Raw genomic sequence first — 23,741 nt, forward strand, 5'->3', positions numbered from 1 at the left:
CGGTGCCTGGAAGAAATCCCTGCCTCTCTCCTCATTGTAACACTTACTCCCCTCTCCCATCAGCGTCAGTCATGGCCCCGGGAATCCCGCGCCTGCACTTCCTCAGAAATACGTACCTCATCCTCCCTTCTATGGGCACTGCATTCAGGGGTCTTCTGCGCAGGCGAGTCACTGTGACCTCCGGTGTGCACGCCCATAATATGCTCTCCCCACTTCCTCCCTGCACAGTCATCGCTAGGAACCATATGTACAAAGCAATGACTATACAGGGAGAAAGTGGGCAGAGCATATAATTGGCGCGCACATCGGAGGTCACTGAAGATCCCTGAATGCAGCGCCCATAGAAGGGAGGATGAGGTATGGATTTAGGGAATGGGTGAACTGCAGTGCCAGGACAGGTTATCAAACGTGGGGTTATTATGATTGGAAAAACAAAGGCGTAGGGGCCATCTTATTACAATGTGCAAATATAAGAAGGAACAGTAAAGAAATCTTTTCACATCTAGGCCTACAGCAATGACAAAGGAGCATCTTCTAGGACTGAAAGGAAGGAAGGTTTAATCATTATCACAGGAAGTGATATTTTTTCCTGTTCAAGCAGTGAGACTATGGCTTCTTTACTGTAAGAGACTATGGAACGCTCTGCCACATGATATTGTAATGGAAGATTGGATAAACAAACACAAAAGTCTGGATGCCTTCATTGATAAATATATTACATGGGTACTGGATTCTGTGATGGGGCATTGATCCAGGGACCTAGTCTGATTGCCAAACGTGGAGTCGTCTTTAAACCTTAAAACTATGAACTAGCCAATATGCCACCCATTGTCCATCCTTAGCCACTGACATGCAAAGTAACGGGCCGCATCGACGATACAGACTTTTGCCAGATGCATCCTGGACATGAAATGCTTAATGAAAAAAAAGATCCAACTGGGAGGAGAAATGTACACAAGGTTGTATAGAAGAAATATTGCCATTATTTTAATTCGAATGTCTTTCCAGTTCTTTTCAGGTTTCTCTTGGTTTTCTCCTTTTACAGATGTTGAGTATTGCAGACGACCAGTTGTCACACCTTATATTTTTCTTTGCCATTTTCACTGATGATACATAAATGCTGCAAAACCCAAAATGAGAAATGATTATAGATGGTTACATTAATTAATAATCACAGCAATGCATTGATTTTAGGTCACTATTGGATTTCTTCATGTTACACTATCTACCTTTATTCTATGTTACACTATCTACCTTTATTTATCAGTACCCGACTCCAATATTAAATAATGATTCCCAATTGAGCAAGATCTCATTATCTACAAGATACACGATATGTGGTCTGACTGCAGGGACTCCCACTCCCAACAGTCTTGGTAATAGTGATCTGAAATGCCCCTTTGGTTGGAGCAGAGCATAGTCCTTTACGGTGGTGATTCCATACACAATGGATGGAGCAGTGGCGCACGTGCGATATGGGAAGCCACTTGTGATTTCTATTGCTTTGTTTAGCAGCTATGGGGACTACAGCAAAACGACCTCTGTACATCAGGGAATATCCAGATCCTACAGGGCAGCAGTGCAGAAATGTCACAGACGCCCAGATGCTTCTGCTGTGTATTTATAGTCTACAATCCCCCTGTAATAATTGGCTTATACAGATACAAATGTGTTCTGTACACAGTAAAATTAAACACAACCCATCTCGTTAAATCACTGTCTTAGGCCGGCCTCACACTCAGCGTATAAAAATACGGTCCGTTTTTTACGGCCGTAATACGCAGAAAAGTCCCCAAAATAGTGGTCCGTATGTCATCCGTAGGCAGGGTGTGTCAGCGTATTTTGCGCATGGCATCCTCCATATGTAATCCGTATGGCATCCGTACTGCAATATTTTCTCGCAGGCTTGCAAAACCGACATCTAATGGATTTATGTGCTCAAATGTTCGGAAAAACATATATACAGTATATGTATATATATAATTGTCTAAGGGTTTTTCTGTCTGTCCTGGAAATCCCGCATCTCTGATTGGTCGAGGCCGCCAGGCCTCGACCAATCAGCGACGGGCACAGCATGGCGACGATGATGTCATAAAGGTTGCCTGGACCAATCAGCAACGAGCACAGTCTGCCGCGAATTCGCCTCGACCAATCAGCAACGGGCACAGTATTGACATAGATGTCATAATGGTTGCCATGGCGACGATGATGTCAAAAAGGTTGCCTCGACCAATCAGCGACGGGCACAGTCTGCCGCGAATTCTGGAAAAATCATTGTCCATATACTACGGGGACATGCATATTCTAGAATACCCGATGCGTTAGAATCGGGCCACAATCTAGTATATACAGTTAGGTCCATATATATTTGGACAGAGACAACATTTTTCTAATTTTGGTTATAGACAATACCACAATGAATTTTAAACAAAACAATTCAGATACAGTTGAAGTTCAGACTTTCAGCTTTCATTTGAGGGTATCCACATTAAAATCGGATGAAGGGTTTAAGAGTTTCAGCTCCTTAACATGTGCCACCCTGTTTTTAAAAGGACCAAAAGTAATTGGACAGATTCAATAATTTTAAATAAAATGTTCATTTTTAGTACTTGGTTGAAAACCCTTTGTTGGCAATGACTGCCTGAAGTCTTGAACTCATGGACATCACCAGACGCTGTGTTTCCTCCTTTTTGATGCTCTGCCTTCACTGCGGTGGTTTTCAGTTGCTGTTTGTTTGTGGGCCTTTCTGTCTGAAGTTTAGTCTTTAACAAGTGAAATGCTGCTCAATTTGGTTGAGATCAGGTGACTGACTTGGCCATTCAAGAATATTCCACTTCTTTGATTTAATAGACTCCTGGGTTGCTTTGGCTTCATGTTTTGGGTCATTGTCCATCTGTAGTATGAAATGACGACCAATCAGTTTGGCTGCATTTGGCTGGATCTGAGCACACAGTATGGCGGCTCTGAAGACCTCAGAATTCATTCGGCTGCTTCTGTCCTGTGTCACATCATCAATAAACACTAGTGACCCAGTGCCACTGGCAGCCATGCATGCCCAAGCCATCACACTGCCTCCGCCGTGTTTTACAGATGATGTGGTATGCTTTGGATCATGAGCTGTACCAAGCCTTCGCCATACTTTTCTATTTCCATCATTCTGGTAGAGGTTGATCTTGGTTTCATCTGTCCAAAGAATGTTCTTCCAGAACTGTGCTGGCTTTTTTAGATGTTTTATAGCAAAGTCCAGTCTCGCCTTTTTATTCTTGATGCTTATGAGTGGCTTGCACCGTGCAGTGAACCCTCTGTATTTACTTTCATGCAGTCTTCTCTTTATGATAGATTTGGATATTGATACGCCGACCTCCTGGAGAGTGTTGGTCACTTGGTTGGCTGTTGTGAAGGGGTTTCTCTTCACCATGGAGATTATTCTCCGATCATCCACCACTGTTGTCATCCGTGGGCGCCCAGGTCTTTTTGCATTGATGAGTTCACCAGTGCTTTCTTTCTTTCTCAGGATGGACCAAACTGTAGATTTTGCCACTCCTAATAATGTAGCAATTTCTCGGCTTGTTTTTTTCTGTTTTCGCAGCTTAAGGATGGCTTGTTTCACCTGCATGGAGAGCTCCTTTGACCGCATGTTTACTTCACAGCAAAACCTTCCAAATGCAAGCACCACACCTCAAATCACCTCCAGGCCTTTTATCTGCTTAATTGAGAATGACATAACGAAGGGATTGCCCACACCTGTCCATGAAATAGCCTTGGAGTCAATTGTCCAATTACTTTTGGTCCCTTTAAAAACAGGGTCGCACATGTTAAGGAGCTGAAACTCCTAAACCCTTCATCCAATTTTATTGTGGATACCCTCAAATGAAAGCTGAAAGTCTGAACTTCAACTGCATCTGAATTGTTTTGTTTAAAATTCATTGTGGTAATGTCTATAACCAAAATTAGAAAAATGTTGTCTCTGTCCAAATATATATGGACCTAACTGTATATATATATATATATCATTGAGACACATATATATATTCTGTATTTATATTTAACTCAGCGCGATATATGTGAAAAGCCAGTAATTCAATTGCCGGCTTTTCATTTCTCCTTCACAAACCCGACAGGATATGAGACATGGTTTACATACAGTAAACCATCTCATATCCCCCTTTTTTTTGCATATTCCACACTACTAATGTTAGTAGTGTGTATGTGCAAAATTTGGTTGCTGTAGCTGCTAAAATAAAGGGTTAAATGGCGGAAAAAATTGGCGTGGGCTCCCGCGCAATTTTCTCCGCCAGAGTGGTAAAGCCAGTGACTGAGGGCAGATATTAATAGCCTAGAGAGGGTCCATGGTTATTGGCCCCCCCTGGCTACAAACATCTGCCCCCAGCCACCCCAGAAAAGGCACATCTGGAAGATGCGCCTATTCTGGCACTTGGCCACTCTCTTCCCACTCCCTGTAGCGGTGGGATATATGATATGATATGAACTCGAGCGTGGGACCTTTTCCAAGGCTCCAGTTCATGAGTTCATCCACCAGAGGGCGCCTCACCGCGACTCAATGTAAGTACAGATCACCCAGCTTTCCTTTCAGCACCCGGGGTTACAGGCACGAGCGAGTGCTTTAGCACAGCTCCTGGCTGTAAAATGAGTTAACCCCTTCAGATGGATTTACTTCGTGGGACGTGACATTTCAACAGAAGGTATGTACTGTATATTGTTGGTTTATTATTTTTCAGAGCGAGGGTCTTCTGGTGGATTGAGAGAGCAATAAAATACTAAAACAACCGGTGTGCTTATTTCTTTAAAATACTTTTTAATAATGTGTGTGTGTGTTTTTTAACCCTTTCATACAATTGGATTAATAATGGATAGGTGTCATAATTGACGCCTCTCCATTATTAATCTGGCTTAATGTCACCTTACAATAGCAATGTGACATTAACCCTTCATTACCCCATATCCCACCGCTACACGGGAGTGGGAAGAGAGTGGCCAAGTGCCAGAATAGGCGCATCTTTCAGATATGCCTTTTCTGGGGTGGCTGGGGGCAGAGGTTTGTAGCCAGGGGGGGGCCAATAGCCATGGACCCTCTCCTGGCTATTAATATCTGCCGTCAGTCACTGGCTTTACCACTCTGGCGGAGAAAATTGCGCGGGAGCCCACGCCATTTTTTTCCGCCATTTAACCCTTTATTTTAGCAGCTACAGCACCCAAATTTTGCACATACACACTACTAACATTAGTAGTGTGGAATATGCAAAAAAAGGGGGATATGAGATGGTTTACTGTATGTAAACCATGTCTCATATCCTGCCAGGTTTGGGAAGGAGAAATGAGAAGCCGGCAATTGAATTACCGGCTTTTCACTAACACCGGTGCGTATTTCTCGCAAGTCACACTGCTGGTCCGTGTGGAATCCGTATTTTTCTCGCCCCCATAGACTTTCATTGGTGATTTTTTTGCGCAATACGGTGACAAACGCAGCATGCTGCGATTTTCTACGGCCGTACAAGACCGTATATTACGGATGCGTAATATACGGCAGATAGGAGCTGGGACATAGGGAATCATTGGGCCGTGTGTAATGCGAATTTTACGGACGTAGTTTATGCGCTCATACGTCCGTAAAACTCGCTAGTGTGACGCCGGCCTTACAGTCCTAATCCTTCCACGTGTGTTCAGTTTACAAGGTAATCTGTCTGAATTGTTAAAATTATCATCTTTTACCAGACAGATCACCAATTAGACTTCAATGTATTAGATCACCCATAGGATAGGCATTATATAAAGATGCTGGAAACTCCCAGGTTCTCCTAGTGGTGGTTCTGCCCAGTCATAGCGAGAACTACTGGATGAGATTCGAGTAGGCTTAGCCTTTATACTGCCCACCAGTCACCAACTAACTGGTATTATTACAAAGAACCCTTCTACTGCCCTAGACCACCAGTGCCCTTACCAGTTATCCCTTCCTAAGATGACCAGATATATTCCCCTTTAATAAGCCCCTTTACAGCCCTAGACTAGCAGGATTATTGGCCGTTATCACTTTCACTATCTGGGGTATTTCCATTATCAACCATTACTGCCCATCGCCAATATACCTTGGTGAGAAATGCTCTGGGCCTGGCTAGTGAATGTTTCTTCAATGCCGAGCTTCTATAATGTGATGAAAGAGCGAGCTGCTGCATAAAGTCTGCTGTAAGGTCCATAAGACCATAAGGCAGCAATAACCTCTCTGAGATTTCAGCTCTGGAGCCTATTTGCAGTTTATTGCCCCTCTCATACATTGGAGTATGGAATTGAAACATTTACGTAGAGGGAAGAATTATCCAAAAATTACCCGTTTTTTTTAAATCAAGTTTTTGTGTTAAAATGTATTTTAAAAAACAAAAATTGGGGATGATATTTTTTTCCATGTCATAATCTTTGTTAAAAAGCAAAAAACCTCAAATACTAAATGAGTAAACTTGTACTTTTCACACTAGTCACTTGGGCTATTTTAGACTCTGCTTGTTTTTTCAGGAAGAGTTTTCAGCAGGCTCATTATCATCAGAGGCAGGATTACAACGACAGTTAACAGCTCTAGACACAATTAATAATACAGGATCCTAGATCGATCCTGAGACTGTTCATTGCTGCTAATATACATGTAACAACAGGAAGTTAAAGTCTAAAAAAAAAAAAAAAGGCCAAAGTGGATAAAGTTTAAAAATTAATACAGATTGTAATATGGAAAAAAAATTGACAAAATAGTTAAATACATGTAAACACAAGAACCGGATTTAAACATTAGGTAATTTTTGTATGACACGTTCTTTTCAAAGGAGTATGGTCATCTCAAACTTTAAGGCTAAATTCACACTAGGAATTTTTGCTGCGCTTTTTTCGGCAGCAAAACCTGCACTCTTGGCAGAAAAGAAGCAGTGTCAAAAATGCTTGCTTTGGTGCAGTTTTTTATGTGTTTTTCAGGATCCCAAAGTTAGGCTTTTCTTCCATCACAGAAACATGAACACAGGTCACCAACACAAGACCTATGTTCATGAAAAAAATACACATACAAATGTAACAGCTGAGGGAGGTGAATTGGTCTGGAATAATTTACCTAAGACACTGGCAGTGCATTGAGTTTGTAGGACTGTTTAACTTTCACACTTTGGTCAGCCATTGAGTTGCTCAGGCATTGTGCAATCTCACACCTTGGTCAGCCAAAGGCATTGCTCAATCTCACTCTTTTGTCAGCCAATGTTTACTTTTTTACGCATCACTAATTTAATTCAACTGTACTAATCCAAACTGCCATCTCAGGTGACCAAGACAAGATGGTTATAACCTGGAAAAGTCACAAAAATAAATGGGTTTCTTTTACTGCTGTACTTGCTTTTTTTCATAACTCATTGCTTTCAATGGGTGAAAAATGCTGAAAAAAAACTCAGAAAAAGTGACACGCTCTATGTCCAAAAAAAATTCAAAGCACAAAGTACTGATGACAAAAAAAAAACCAATGTGTGTGCATACTAGAAGTAAACAAAGAAATAGCATAGCAAAAGCTATTTTTAAAACTCTCATAAAAGTGAAAGGAGTAAGCTTTGCATGCTTGGTTTCTTCTCCAGTATTCGAGGCCTGGGACCTCCATTCTCAAAATTAGAGAGATGGAACCTGCATTCTTCAGATATTTTACAACAAAAGAGAGTAGGAAGAATGCCTACAGAGCATATTTACCCGTTAAAAAAATACTTTATTGGCTTGATGCATACAGAGACAAAAAAAAAAAGAAAATAGAAAATGGAGGCTACTAAGCACACATCATCATCAACATCTTTATTTGTATATAGCGATAACATATTCCGCAGCCCTTTACAGTTTGCACACATTATCATCACTGTCCCCGATGGGGCTCACAATCTAAATTCACTATCAGTATGTCTTTGGAACGTGGGAGGAAACCGGAGAACCCGGAGGAAACCAACACAAACACGGGTAGAACATACAAACTGCTTGCAGAGGTTGTCCTTGGTGGCATACACAAGGAGGGAACATAGGCATATACAGTAGGTGAAAGGACATGCAAAGTGTAACATTACTATAACATAGTGCCCTAAATATACTGTGAATAATTGCTTAAAACTTTCCAACACATATCTGCAACAGAAGGGAAGCTAGGGTAACAGTATATAAACTTACATGTAACTGTCCCAGCTGCCTGCAGCGTTCCCACCGCCCCGACGCACGTTTCGTTAACTCTTCATCAGGAGAATATTTTAACGGGTAAATGTAGGTTTTCTTCCTACTTTCTTTTGTTGTAGTATATCAGACAAGTTTAGCCCTTTAGTGTGGTTGATATATTGGTCCTTTATTGCTAATATTCAGATATTTGTTGTATACCCAGTGTCTGACTGGGTTGGGAAAGGCCCACCAGTAACATTGATTCTTGGAGCCCACTGTTACGTTACATTCGAAAATAATCTGACCCTAGTGCTGAAATTTACTTTTCTTGCTATGCAATATTAATATGGCTAGCTTGCTTAATGACTGATTAGATTATTCTTATTTCTGAAAATTGTGAATCAAGTGTAATAGCACTGCTCTTTTACAGGGGACTACCAGAGGATTCTCCTGTTCTGCTGTTGGCCAGTCCGAGCCTGGGCATGTCTGAGATGAGAATAACCCATTCAGGGGTTATTCTCATCTTCTAACATGACTATGTATTGCCAAGTACTTGTAAAAACAAGCAACTTTGCAACTTGCTTATTAAAATTTAGTTTTAATTTTCACAAAATTTAATTTTTTTTTCCTGTTTACTGCTTATTGTAAAGGAAATCGGTCATCTCTACTGTATAGCAGAAGTGGCCGAACATGTGCAGAGCTTACAAGCTTTTTCTTATGGAGCTTGTAAGCGCTGCTCTGAAGTTGATTGGATCACTGGAGCGCACCGTTAGCTCCTGGTACTGGTCAATTTCAGCCACACTGCGCTTCTCCGATGCCGCAGAGGGAGCGCACGCGTCAAGTCAGCTGTGCAACAATGCTGCTCTCCTGATCTGTCAATCATTCAGGAGCGCTCGCTCCTCAGCAATCAGGAAGTCAGGAGGCTGGGGAGCGGTGCGCTTCTGAAGGCAGATCATTGGATTAATCCATTAAGTGGAGAGAAGTAGCAAATTTTGAGTCCTTATTTAAAAATGGTGGCGTTTCTGAAAAAAATGAAAACAAAAATTCCCTTTTATCTCTCCTCTACCCCTTTCATTTTTTGTTTAAGTGCATCGATCAGAAAAAAGATTATTTGTGCACTCAGTGATTGTGAAGATCACTTACATGAAGGTCTCGGAAGTGTTCATTGTAGTCTAACGCATAGCCAACCACAAAAATATTGGGAATTTCAAATCCAATATCTATAAGAAAGGAAAAAAGAAATTATATAAATGGTAGATGGAGATATTTCATTTGTCAACATTGAAACAGTATTACAGATGTAGCAGAGACAAGTTTGTCAGAGCTAAGTATGTAGGCACAGATCAGTATGACAATGTATCAGATTAAAGGGAATCTGTCAGCAGGTTTTTGCTATGTACAGTAATCTGAAGACAGCAGGAGACAGAGGCTGAAACACAGATTTCAGCAATGTGTCACTTATCAAGCTGTGCTGTTATTTACTTTCAATGAAGGTTTTATCACCCAGTGATAATCCTTGCCCTGACTAGCTGGCAAGACCATGCTAGATAGGCCACACCCCCTCCTCTGATAAGCAGCTCACTATCAATATAAAATGTACTCAGAGAGCCTGGTGTGGGCAGGGCTAGCTGTGATGTGGGTGGGGTTAACTTTCTCAGCTCTGCTGCACTGCTAAATCTAAAAACTCTGATTGTGTCAGAACTTCTGCACCCAGTAATCTAAATGATACATCGTTGGATTCAGGGTCTCTATTCCTACATCCTGCTGCTCTCGGATGAGGTAGCAAAAACCTCATGACAAATTCACTTTAAGTAAACTTGCTGCACGATGCGACACAAGTACAAGTCATTTCTTCCCCGTATAAAAGGCATGATGAGCTATTAGCTGTCTGTAAATCTGTTGAAAGTAAAATTCATGGAGATTTTAAGGCAATTACTACCCAAATGTTTCCAATATTTCCAACCATTATCTTTTTTTGGCAGACACTCACATTGTGGCTTCAGAATTTAGTAAATAAAAGGACGGAGGTTGATGTAGTTTATTAGCAAATTGGTTCTCTCCTCACATCCATCCTATTTACATGGAAAAAATGCTCTAAGCTTAAGGCCTCGTTCAGACTTCAGTTTTTCAGTTTTGTACGAGCGTTGTGTTTTTCAAAGATAGGACTCGGACCCCTGGTCTGTGCAAAATCATGTAGACATGTCTGATTTTGACCAGAGTCAGATCAGGATTACTGATGCAAGTCAGCGGGTCCGTAAAAAAAAAAAAAAGTTGGAGAGCATCCTAGTGCAGTCCAATTTTTACGGACTCTGATGGAGAAGATACTTTTTTTTTTTTTTTAACATACAAGAAACCTGACGACACTCAGACCAAACTGATGAAACTTGGTCCGTATTTATCGCACATGAAAAAAAAATGTGTGAATGAGGCCCAACACCCGGACCAGAATGGTTTTAATGTTTCCATCACTTTTTGTCATCAGTAATATGGTTGTCACCACTTTCTTGGCTGGTATAAGACAGGGTAAAGGAGATCATCTATAGACTTCCACAGAACAGTGCCTCCTTGTGGTCAACTTTACAAAACAAGCAGTTTAGGTGGCGTTAACTACATGAAGGTGAAGACAATTTTTTTTTCTTTCCACATTCCTGCCATATTCTGCTGCATTTTTTTTTGCTGGGTATTTGCTGCGTTTTTGTTGTTTTGTGCATGCTGATAAAGTTTAGTGCCCTACCCAAAAAAAACTCGTGATGCAACTTCCTTAAGGTTTTTGCATATCAGTAATTTACTTAACCTGTTGCTTTAAAAAATTTTTTTAAAAAAACTACCGGTAAGTGCAAATTACATTGTAAAACAAAATACTAACATCCATACTCATGTGACTATTCCAAGAGATTATGGTTTATATTGGGAAAATTGCAAAAATAAATGAATTTCACCTCCTGCTTTTTCTGCACTTTTTTTTTCTCCAAAAACGCAATGTGTAAACATAGCTCAAATCTGCATAGACTTTGTGCGTTTCCTGGTTTTTGCTCTAGATTCTTACATTTCCTCCCACACTCAAAAAAACAAACAAACAAAAAAACAACTTTCTAATAAGTTGGAATTTAGATGGTGACCAGACTGGAGATGGATGACCTCTGTACTGCACTGTAGAATATGTTGTCACTATACGAATAAAATCTAAAAACTAAATGGCGATCAAAGTTGGATCTAACTAAATATCTCTGTTACCAGACGGCAGAACGTGGAAACATTTCGGCATTCCTGCTCTAAACATCAAAGCTTCATTATAATGGAAATATTGATACGATCTGTGAAATACCGCGCTAGGAATTTTTTTTCTCCCTCCTTGCTTAAAATTAAGCTTGTATGAAACGCTGACTAAACAGCAGAGAGGAATAAATCCACTATCAGCGACTCACACCTCTGCCCCCAGGGAAAATTCTTTGCACAGGGGCAAGTCTAACCTTGTTTTTGCATAGTAATTAGTAAACCATCGCCTTGGCTACTGTGCGCACCCCGGGGAAGCTGGAGAAAAATTACCGTACAGTTCTGACAATGAGGGAATGTGCAGACAAAGAGGTTTTGGAGCAAAATGTGACTGGAAACTCAAATTCCTCCTAAAAACTCAAAAACTTGAAGTTTCTGCTCAAAAAACCTAGCGAAATGACTGTGTGTGCACATACTCTAAGGGTATGTTTCCATGGTCAGTATTGGCATGTCTGCTCCATCCAAAGCGCTGCCGGCTTTTGAACGCCCGTGATTTCGCATGTGTTCACTGAACCGTGCGGAATCACCGCATCCTATACATTTGACTGTGATATTTCTCTTGCGGAGACTGAGTGTCTCAGCAAGATAAATAGACATACTGCAGTCTGGAAAGACGCGCCGCATGTGCATATACACAGGAAAGCCAGAGGCCTCCCTGCACGCATAGTGGAGATGGGATTTCATGAAATCACCTCCACTATGCTGTAACATCTGGATGCTAGCGTGGGGTCCCCCTATATTTGTTAACCAGCCAAGGAAAAAGCAGATAGCTGTGGCCTGGAATTCTCAGGCTGGTGAGACCCATGGATTTTGGCCCTCACCAGCCTAAAAATAGCAGCCCGCAGCCACCCCACATTTGGCACATCCAAAGATGCGCCAATTATGGCACTTTATCGGACTCTTCCCACTTGCCCTGTAGCGGTGGCAAGCGGGGTAATATATGTGGGGTTGATGTCACCTTTGTATTGTCCTGTGACATCAAGCCCACATCTTAGTAATGCAGAGGCATCTATAAGACACCTATCCATTACTAATCCTATAGCTACATGGTAAAGACACAGCCTGAATAATATCCTTTAATTGAAATAAAGACAGAGACTTCTTTAATATTCTAAATGAAACCATAGTTCCTGCAACACCTAATTCCCCAAAGCCCTCGATCTCCTGTAAAAAAAGTAAAATAAAAAAGCAACAGTATACCATACCTGTCCGCAGAGAAGGAAATCCATATTGTCCCACGACGAGTCCAGCTCTGCTACAACTGGATGCCTTTGTCTGAACGGTGGAATTAAGCCTCCATCCAGCCTGACATCCAGACACAGCGGAGCTTGCAGATGACCACCGGAGATAACTAGGTCTCGGCGGTCACCTGCACTGCAGTTCTCGCCATCAGCTCAGCTCAGCCAGTTACTTACCCATTTTCACACACTTTCCTCCCCCAGACCCAGCATTCTCATTTTGTGCATCAACCTCTTGTGTGGCACGGTATCAAACATTTTGGAAAAATCAAGATATACCACGTCCAATGACTCACCTTGGTCCAGTCTATAGCTTACCTTTTCATAAAAACTGATTAGATTGGTTTGACAGGAGAGATTCCTCATAAACCCATGCTGATATGGAGTTACACAGTTATTCTCATTGAGATAATCCAAAATAACATCCTTCAGAAACCCTTCAAATATCTTACCAACAATAGAGGTTAGACTTACTGGTCTATAATTTCCAGGTTCAGTTTTTGTCCCCTTTTTGAATATTGGTAGCACATTTGCTATGCGCCAGTCCTGTGGAACAGACCCCGTCGCTATAGAGTCCCTATCAAATCAAAATCATTGTAATAAAAATTAAATGTTCCAATGACTCACAGTTCGGTCTGTATTTATTATTGGCCGATCGCTTCACCAGCAAACTGGAAGGAAGAAAAAAAATAAAAATTAAGAATAGATTATATGTACAAAGCCAATCACATCCATTCATAGGAAACATGCGAAACAGATGTTCTCCATCCACTGGGACGACTTTTGGCAGCCATAGTTCTACTTGGCTTTTAGATTGCACCAGTGGTTCCAACGTCAATGTCTTTTCCCTTTCCATTTCCTTTCCTTGTGAAATTCGATTTCAACAATTCGCTCGTAATTTGGCCAGAAAATGTAATGTGCGTTTCTTTATTATCAAATGTTGTATAAGAAACATGCGTCACGGTGTCGGTGCAGAGCGGAGGTGTCCGAGGAGCATGTCGTGTGCTAGAGGAAAGAAGAGGCCGTAGGGAGCGGATGGGAGAAAACAGTGACGAGAACATTAACCTTTTTTTTTATCCCCTTTTACGACTCTCCACAATTCAGAAAAATTGGGTCCGGCCGCCCTTTCGTAGAATTTGCATCAAAAATTTGGATTCAAAAGCATAAAATTTGTAGCAAATTCAAGTCACCTCCTTGAACCGATTCGCTCATCTCTTGCCACTCCTAAAGTTTTATCCAATAGTAGAGATCTTGGGACCGCTAACCCAATTAACAACCTCCGTATCTGCAGAAATTAAAGGGCTGGTCCATTACTTGGACATCACTTTCTTAAACAAAGGGGGGCCTACACCTACGTGTCAAGAGCATATTCTGGTTATACATTAACAGATGACTGGCTGCAGTGCTCATGTTAAATAATGTCACACGAGCGCTGGCAGACACGGTGCCGACAATGCTGAAACAGCGTTGGTCAGAGAGGGGGGCATGTGCTGCTTTTATTTTCAGATGGGCACTGTTTCATTTAAGAAGAGGCTGTCCAAGTAGTGGACAACCCTCCTTTAATACACCCCCAGCAGGCACCGATTGACCCACGTACTGGATGAAGGAGGGTAGGAGAAGTCCTACAATCTCTAAGGGTAAGGTTTAGATGTTTGACAAAAAACTATATTGATGGGAGGTAAAATCGTGGCCCTTTTAACTTTTCATATAGTCATATGGGAAATGGCTGCAGCAGGAGCCTCCCCCCTTTTCCATGTCTGCAGTAGGACATATAAAAATGACTTAGCCCTGCTCATTGGCTAAAATGGCGTGGCTTCAGCCAATCACCAGCCAAGATAAAACTGATCAGCGGGGGATTACTTCTTTGTTCTGTGCAGGATTTCTGACTGTTTCCAGACCAAGAAGTCTAAGACTATGTGCAAACGTTTTGTTTTTGAGGCAAATTTTTCTTCAGGAAATTGCTGCGTAAAATAAGTTTGTGATTCGTTATTTTCCAATTCATTTTAATGGGTGAAAAATGCTGAAAGAATTGACACGCAGCAGATTTGGAAAGTGTGACTGATGGCAGGGTTCACGTAACGGCACCCTGTTATATGATCGCCGGGAGAGCGCGTGCAGACACCGCTGGAACAGCACCGACGCCGAAGGGGAGTAAGTATTATTATTTTACTGGGGGAGACATAAGGATTGCGAAGGGGGTTGTCCGAGTAGTGGACAACCCCTTTAATTGTGGTGTGCTGTTGCATATAAGTCTATATATGCTCATGTTTAATGTGTTTGTCTATATTTGCCCCGTACTTCACATGTAAAGCGCCATGGAATAAATGGCGCTATAAAAATGAATAATATTAATAATAATAATATTTCATGCTGAATTTAGACTTTGGTCGACTAGGTTTAGTGTCCGTTCATTTCTGGGACTATTTTTTTTATTATTATTTTTTTTAATTTAAAATGTATGTATTTGGGTCTAAAAATAAGTTTTAACATTTGGTTCCATAAAAAAATAAAATAAAACATGTTCAAACGGTTTTGTTCTTTGTTTCCTAACACAACCAATTTTGATTTGGTCTCTGGTTATAAATCAACTGGAAGGAGCAAAAAAAATGAATGAAAAGGCATTCGAAAATCTTTCCTTAGACTGTCAAAATGAGCTCACTGATGGATCCTCAGTTATCCCATTCTACAGCACAGAGGATACAGATGGCAAAAGGCACAAATGCTTTAAATGACAACAATGGTTTTTAGACTAAAATATATACTGTAATTGTGGTAAAATCATAGACAAGAAAACGTTGTGCCTTTCCTCCATTTTTACCTTAAGGTTGTAAAAAAAGGTTTAGCGCCATTATCAAGTGGACATAGTTTAGGATACGACTAAAAAGGCAGTCACAGTCTAGATATAAGGGTATCGCTATGCGTCTAGTGCAGATACCAACCTTGCCACTTTCACCATTTTTGGATTGTACTTCTCCAGATGACTTAGCAGAACTTCCATCGTTCTGCCGGTTCCTATAACATCCTGCAGATTATAAAGACACCGGGTAACTATCCAGATAACAGTGATGTGTGCTGAATATCTATAGCTGAGAAGTCACAGACAAATGGGCAGCACCCAGGACAGAAATCTAGTGTTAAAGTGTTCTCCACCTTTGGGTACATTTTTTTTTTTTATTTAAATGCATCTATTTTTTGCTAAAAACATTGTTGTAGTTGGGCTTCATTACAAATTTTGCACCATTTTCCTCCTACAACCTCTGCATATTCAGAATGAGTTAACTGAGAATCTGTCCGTGAGCTCATGATGACAGGCCAATGGGAGAGTTTGTAACTTTTTTTTATCTTTTTTTTTGTCTCTTCTAAGCTGATTTATGACCATACAGATTAACAAAGTTTAATATCCAGGAAATAAAGTGCTGGTAAAAGCCAAATGGTGCAAAATTTAATCAAATCGAATTGGAAAAACAAATTTTTTGAGCCTCGAATAAAAGCATTTAAGTTAAAAAACAAAAAAAAATTGTCACCCGAAGTGGAAAACCCTTGTTATACCATTTTCCCTCTCTAGTAACAGTGTCATAAGTTAAAAGGAACTTGTCACATAGAACGTAATATCAGATCTGCAGGCAGCATATTATATAGCTAAATAGATTGATATATAGTTTTGGTAGAAAAGATTCAATATAACTTGAATTTTTTTTTTTTTTTAAATCCCACCCATTCTTTTCTTAGGAGTCCGGTGGGCGGTCCTAATCAGTGATTGGTTACAAAGTCATCTCTCAAATGCAGTTTTCTTTAATACCTCCATTGTCCGCCATTGTGTCAACACAGGAGGAGCTGAAAAGATTGAGGTCTAGTTTGGTTGGAAAAGATTCAGTTGAACTAGAATTATATGCTCCGTGTGAGTAGTTCTAGAAGCCACGAAATAGAACATTTACAGCAAGTATGGCATTGGCCACTGTTCACATCTGTTATATTAATATATATTATATAATATGTGCAAAATATTGCAGTCACCACTAAGGGGAAATTAGTGCACGGCACTGAGGTCAATATCAGCATATAAAAACTTCCCCCCATTGGTGGCTACAGACTATCAGAAAGTCATATCGGAACCAGTCATGTGGAACTTTCTGTCTACTCTCCCTGCACTGTGGATCAACGCAGGATTTGCCGAGTAGATTCCAGGAAAAGTCTATTTGGTTTTGAATCAAGTGGGCGGGATCATCTACCGATTGATAGCTATTAAAGATAGGACCGCCCACTGGACTCTTAAATCGCAAATAAATTGAAATTTCAATTAATAGATTGCAAGTTCTACTGAATCTGAATCTTTTCTGGCAAAATGATATATCAGACTACTGATCTCCTCTTGCAGCACATATGGCATTTTAAATATGATATGTTCCTTTAACCCCTTCCCGATTCGTGACAAATTATTAATTAACAGCAGCAATCCCAGCCAGCTCCAATTTAACCATTTTAATGGTGTAATCAATCTCTGACAACAGCAATTAAGTAGCATGATCCTGGGTGGGGCATTTATTCAGGAATCCCCTGGGACAAGATCGCAATGTGACAATGGGTTTCTATTTGCAGCCGAGAGCCTGTTGAGACTCCTGTAGCCGCCATATTAGTGCTTCTGAGAAGAAGGTCAGCCACAGGAGATCACCATTTGTTTTATACTTTATATTGCTATACTGAAGTTTTACCTTGGAGAAAAAAAAAAAAGAGGGGGGGGGGGGGGTTAAAAGAGGCAGGGGAAAAAAAAGAGGCAGGGGAAAAAAAAAGAGGCAGGGGAAAAAAAAGAGGCAGGGGAAAAAAAAGAGGCAGGGAAAAAAAGAGGCAGGGAAAAAAAGAGGCAGGGGAAAAAAGGCAGAGGAAAAAAGAGGCACAGGAAAAAAGAGGCAGGGGAAAAAAAGAGGCGGGGAAAAAAAGAGGCGGGGAAAAAAGGAGGGAGAAAGAAAAAGCCAGAAAGAAAAAAGAGGCGGGAGAAAAAGTTTTCTGTGCATTCAGTTGAAAAGGTTTTTATCCATTCAAAGCAGTTTAAAAAAATTTATATAAAACACACATGCTGCAGCACAAAAAACACACACACAAAAAATAAAAGCACTGTGTGAATTAAATTTTAGAAATCTTATTTTGCTTCTACTGTAAAAAATACAATTTTGCCCCCCATAAAAAACATGTAAGGAACACAGCAGAAACGCTATGTGTGAACATGTCCTGAAGGCATTTCTGTGCACAGAGCCCCCGATAGCATCGCAGCTCATCAAGAATGATCGTGCACAGTGCAGAATGGGCCCCAGAGGTGGCTGCCTCCGACAACTGCCCATCTATAAGGGACCTATGGACTTATCACACTGACAAATATTTCCATATCATGAAACAAAACAAAACAAAAACAAAAGATATAGAAAGAATATTAAAAATTGTAAATATACTTACCTCTACAATCAGGACATTCTGAAATAAAGAGAAACTCAAATGAATTGTCAGGTATTTTCATGATATTCTATTACAGGGGTATTGTTATAAATGAGCTGTCCCTGATTACATTAAAAAGAAAAAACTTCTTTCTTCTCCATAAACAGCGATACTCTTGTCCGTACCAGTGCAATACCAGGTATAGCCCACAGACACTGGTGGCGCCATTTCTAATCTCAGACAACCTCTTTATAAATCCTCTCATTTTATGGTATTACCGGTTATACAACTTTACAATATATATTTTTAGTTTCAATTCTCTGTAGATTTCCCCCAGGATATGCCATAAATGTCTGGTAGTTGAGAGTAAACAGAGACCTGGGTATGGGCAGCCATTTACAACGGCACGAGACAGGGTCCCATTCTCAAGAAGGTTGCAGATCCCAAAAGGTGTGGATAGGCGATAAGCATGAGGGATGAGAAGATCTCCTTAAAGGGAAACAGTCAGCAGTTTTTTACATATGGAAGTAGTGGTTTTGCTGCATAGGTGCTTATTCTCCAACAAAAATGAGACCTTTTTCCTAGAGATCCGATATGCCAGTCATGAGAAATCTACTGTAGAAGTCAAATGCAAATCAAGATGGAAGTGGACTGGAAGCATGTCAATGTATTGACACACCCCCTGTGCTCTTTCAGTTTGATTTGCATATATCTTCTCCACTAAATTTTTCATGACTGGCATATCGGATCTCTAGAAAAAAGGTCTCATTTTTCATAGTGGACTAGCACCTTTACAGTCACACCTCTACTTCCATGTGTAAAAACCTGCTGACAGTTTCCCTTTAAGTTTTTTTTTTCAAAGATCTGATACACACTGGTACAGCCAAGTGAATAGCTCCGAGTGACCCAATAGGACATTCTTAGAAGTGATTTAGCTAAGGCTCAATATAATTTGGCACAAGAAAGTGACGCCAGGACAATTTATTGCTGTTGGGGGTGGGGGCTAGTACTTAGCGGAACCCTTAGTCAATAGATAGCTCCTATTTAATTAGAAATATTACTAGTCACATGAACATTGCTCATATACCTCATTTTCATCCCATCCAGTGAGAATCAGCTGGATACGGCTTTTGTTGCGTGTAGGGAAAGGTGGAAGTGTTTAAGTGGAGTCACTTTATATTAAAGTGAAATGATGCATTAAATACCTTTCCAGTCAATTTTGACAGGTCCTCCCCTCCAATTATCTGCAGGTCTTCTGTCGACTTGTCATTCTGAATAAAACAAGATGGGGATATTAGCGGGAAATTACAGGCACACTCATCCTGGAGTCATATCACATCCATTATCAGCATTACTCCTAGAAATGCCAAAGCAGCAACCCCCGAGAGGCGGAAGGACACAGCCAGGATTGCTCAAAGAGAAAATACTTGTGGCTAATAGCAAAAAAAAAAAAAAAAAAAGATAAAGCTATAGTAAAGTATTGCACACAGAAAATTCCGAAATAGAGAAGAATTTGGTTTTCAGTAATCTGGAACATGCATAAAAACTAAAGTATGGTAGATCTCACGTGGTTTTTCCACAGTGATCCGGTACTTTGGAAATAAGCGAATAACTGATGTAGCAACTGATGAGGCCAATGTTCTTACAGCTGCGGGGACTCAAACATATTTTCCAACCATGCTGAAGACACTAGGCAAGCACCCGAACATGCTCAGATAACACCTTATCCCAGCACGTTCGCTCATCACTAGTAACCAGCCACAGGAACTTTTAGTTCCTTCGTTCTACTAACCTTAAGGCAGATTTGCACAATACAAACTGCAGATATTATTAAATAAATTGTTTGTACATGATGAGACTGGTGCACTTACTTTGCAAATCCATTTCAGTATGACCTTATTCTTTTAAAAAAAGTTTACACTCAGTTTCCACCCACCTAGCTCCTCAATGTCCCTCCTCCCTGCAGAGATCTCACACTGCTCAGAACACGCTGCAGTAAGTCATTCAGGCTGGGCTGGCGGAGAGTGAATACACTTGGACTCTATCTGATCTTGTAGCATGCTCATTTTTAAATCAAAATTGCATAGACATCCTAACATGGATTTCCAAAGTAAGAACACCATCAAGTCATCCATTTATTAATGGAAACCATTTCTAATGTAAAATCTGGCAACAGATCTGCTTTAGGAGCTCTGTTTTGGACAAATCCTACTTGTTAGAAGGGTCCTTTAATTATAAGCAGACAAAGTGTTCCAATATTTGGTCTCCCGGTGATCAATTATTAGAATCCGCTGGGAAATCTGTTAAAAAGTGTTTCCTTTCCCTGCAGCCCGATCACAGGGGAAGCAAAAGGTGATATCCCCTCTGAGACATTTATAGCATATTAATAGAATAGGTCATGTCTGTTAGCTGTGAATCCCATCTCCGCGACCTACCTCTTTGTGGAGAACGGGGCCATGTTGCAAACTGGCAGAATTGGAAAGGTGGCTACCCATGTGGCCAGCAATTTTCAGCTCTACTGTACAAATGAATTGCAAGAAAGGCGCATCACTTAAATCCTGACGGCGCACCACAGATTCTCATTCACAAGATATTGGACACTCTTGGCATGTCCAGCTCTCCATTTTGGGCAAGAGACATAAGAATCCAGAACTTAGGACCCCCCATTATTAATTCATGAATGTGCACTTTTGAAACCGGACATCCCCTAGAACAGAGGGTCCGCAATTTGTAGCTCAGGAGCCACAAGTTGGTGCATTAGCACCAGGTCTAACAATGCTATAAAAGACCTTGTCTCTAGGTGGTGACTTTTGCGAGAAGCCAAGCACATAAGAGCAGATCTGAACGCACTTATATTGGTCTACTGTATGAAGATGTAAATGAATTATGTTAAGGTGGAGAAAGGAGGACCCCGTCGGTCAGAGGGTTGCTTGAAGATGGATGCAATAATACAGTGGGAGTGGTTGATGCAAAAATACCAAATGGAGATAAAGTGTGAACCCCTGGATGTAAGTATGTTGCGTCATTATGGGGGAGCCATGCGGAAGCTTTGGCTGTTAATGTGGGGGCAGGAGCTTGATGTGACTAATTGGGGGCACTGGATGTGGCTCATAAACTTTTCAGTGCTGAGTGGCTCTCGAGATAATAAATGTTGGGGACCACTGCCATAGACTTAGGTCTTCTACACAAAGGAGAACCCTCAGAGGAGCTAAGTGACAAAAAGCCACCACCATGGATTTCAAGAACTGTAGTTACACCGATCCATGAGAGGAATCAGAAGCTCTACTGGAATATCAGGCAAACCTTTCCAAAAGGCTTTTATTGATCTTCCATGATAGCATCCAATACTGTTATGATCCTTAGTGGTTGAGGATCACAAATTACTCCAGCAAGGTGACTAAACATAGGACAAGCTCTAGGGAGGTGGAAAACTGGACTGACCGCAAAACTGAACCTATCCAACCACACTAGAGGCAGCCGGTGAACGTGTCTAAAATCCTAGACGTCTCGAGCCAGCCTGAGGAACTAACTACCCCTAGAGAGAAAGAAAGACCTCTCTTGCCTCCAGAGAAATAATCCCCAAAAGATATAGAAGCCCCCAACAGATAATAACGGTGAGGTAAGAGGAAGGCACATACACAGGGGTGAAAGCAGATTCAGCAAAAGAGGCCCACTAATTCTAGATAGCAGAAAATAGAAAAGGGGTCTATGTGGTCAGTAAAAAACCCTTACAAAATATCCACACTGAGATTTCAAGAACCCCCACACCAACTAACGGTGTGAGGGGAGAAACTCAGTCCCCTAGAGCAACCAGCAAGTAAGAAATCACATTTTAACAAGCTGGACAAAAAACATGATGAACGCTGATAATCAGAAACTGAACAAACAAAAACCTAGCTTGTCTTGAAGAGACTGGGAGCAAGGTAGTCACCAGGAATCTGAAGAGCACTGAATACATTGATAGCAGGCAAGGAACTGAGTATCCAGGTGAGCTAAATAGGAAACCAACCAAGGATAACGAACCAGGAGATGAAGCCAACCTGCAGAAAGACAACACTACACAGTACCGCTTGTGACCACTAGAGGGAGCCCAAAAATAGAGTTCACAACAGTACCCCCCCTTGAGGAGGGGTCACCGAACCCTCATCAAGACCCCCAGGGCGATCAGGACGAGCTGCGTGGAAGGCACGAACCAAATCGGCCGCATGAACATCAGAGGCGACAACCCAGGAATTATCCTCCTGACCATAGCCCTTCCACTTAACCAGATACTGAAGTCTCCGTCTAGAGATACGAGAATCCAAAATCTTCTCCACCACGTACTCCAATTCGCCCTCGACCAGCACCGGAGCAGGAGGCTCAACAGAAGGAACCACAGGTACCACATACCTCCGCAACAAAGACCTATGGAACACATTATGGATGGCAAACGATGCCGGGAGATCCAAACGAAAAGACACCGGGTTAAGGATTTCCAAGATCTTATAAGGACCGATGAAGCGAGGCTTAAACTTAGGAGATGAAACCTTCATAGGAACATACCGAGAAGACAGCCACACCAAATCCCCAACACGAAGTCGGGGACCCACATCGCGGCGGCGGTTGGCAAAGCGCTGAGCCCTCTCCTGTGACAATTTCAGATTGTCCACCACATGGCTCCAAATCTGCTGCAACCTATCCACCACAGAATCCACCCCAGGACAGTCAGAAGACTCAACCTGACCCGAGGAAAAATGAGGATGGAAACCAGAATTGCAGAAAAAAGGCGAAACCAAGGTAGCAGAACTAGCTTGATTATTAAGGGCAAACTCGGCCAATGGCAAAAAAGTCACCCAATCATCCTGATCAGCAGAAACAAAACATCTCAAATAAGTCTCCAACGTCTGATTAGTTCGCTCGGTTTGGCCATTAGTCTGAGGATGGAAGGCCGACGAAAAAGACAAATCAATGCCCATCTTAGCACAAAAAGTTCGCCAAAACCTGGACACAAACTGGGATCCTCTATCAGACACAATATTTTCAGGAATGCCGTGCAAGCGAACCACATTCTGAAAAAATAGAGGAACCAAATCGGAGGAGGAAGGCAGCTTAGGCAAGGGCACCAAATGGACCATCTTGGAAAAACGATCACACACCACCCAGATGACAGACATTTTCTGAGATACTGGCAGATCCGAAATAAAATCCATGGAAATGTGCGTCCAAGGCCTTTTCGGGACAGGCAAAGGCAAAAGCAAACCGCTGGCACGAGAACAGCAAGGCTTAGCCCGAGCACAAATCCCACAAGACTGCACAAAGGAACGCACATCCCGCGACAAGGAAGGCCACCAGAAGGACCTAGCCACCAAATCTCTGGTACCAAAAATCCCAGGATGACTCGCCAACACCGAAGAATGAACCTCGGAAATAACTCTGCTGGTCCATCTATCCGGGACAAACAGTCTCTCTGGTGGACAACGGTCAGGTCTATCCGCCTGAAATTTCTGCAGCACTCGTCGCAAATCTGGAGAAATGGCAGACAAAATCACTCCCTCTCTGAGAATACCAGCCGGCTCAGAAACTCCCGGAGAGTCAGGCACAAAACTCCTAGAAAGTGCATCAGCTTTCACGTTCTTCGAACCAGGCAGGTACGAGACCACG

The 23,741-nt window shown here is 41.5% G+C and overlaps 1 protein-coding gene across 2 annotated transcripts in view; it reads right to left on the bottom strand.

Moving 5' to 3' along the window:
- Nucleotides 1-685: 685 nt before the first annotated feature.
- Nucleotides 686-23,741, bottom strand: part of PRTFDC1 (phosphoribosyl transferase domain containing 1) — a 46,671-nt gene continuing 23,615 nt past the window's right edge. For both annotated transcript variants that reach the window (XM_077268392.1, XM_077268393.1), the window contains exons 5-10: nt 19,307-19,372; nt 18,123-18,140; nt 15,617-15,699; nt 13,305-13,348; nt 9,310-9,386; nt 686-1,120 (exon numbers count right to left, since the gene is read on the bottom strand). In XM_077268392.1, coding sequence (XP_077124507.1) covers nt 1,073-1,120; nt 9,310-9,386; nt 13,305-13,348; nt 15,617-15,699; nt 18,123-18,140; nt 19,307-19,372 — 336 coding nt within the window. In that variant the 3' untranslated portion in view covers nt 686-1,072. The remainder of the gene's footprint in view (nt 1,121-9,309; nt 9,387-13,304; nt 13,349-15,616; nt 15,700-18,122; nt 18,141-19,306; nt 19,373-23,741) is intronic.

Source organism: Ranitomeya variabilis, chromosome 6, assembly GCF_051348905.1.
Source record: "Ranitomeya variabilis isolate aRanVar5 chromosome 6, aRanVar5.hap1, whole genome shotgun sequence".
Classification (NCBI taxonomy): Eukaryota; Metazoa; Chordata; class Amphibia; order Anura; family Dendrobatidae; genus Ranitomeya; species Ranitomeya variabilis.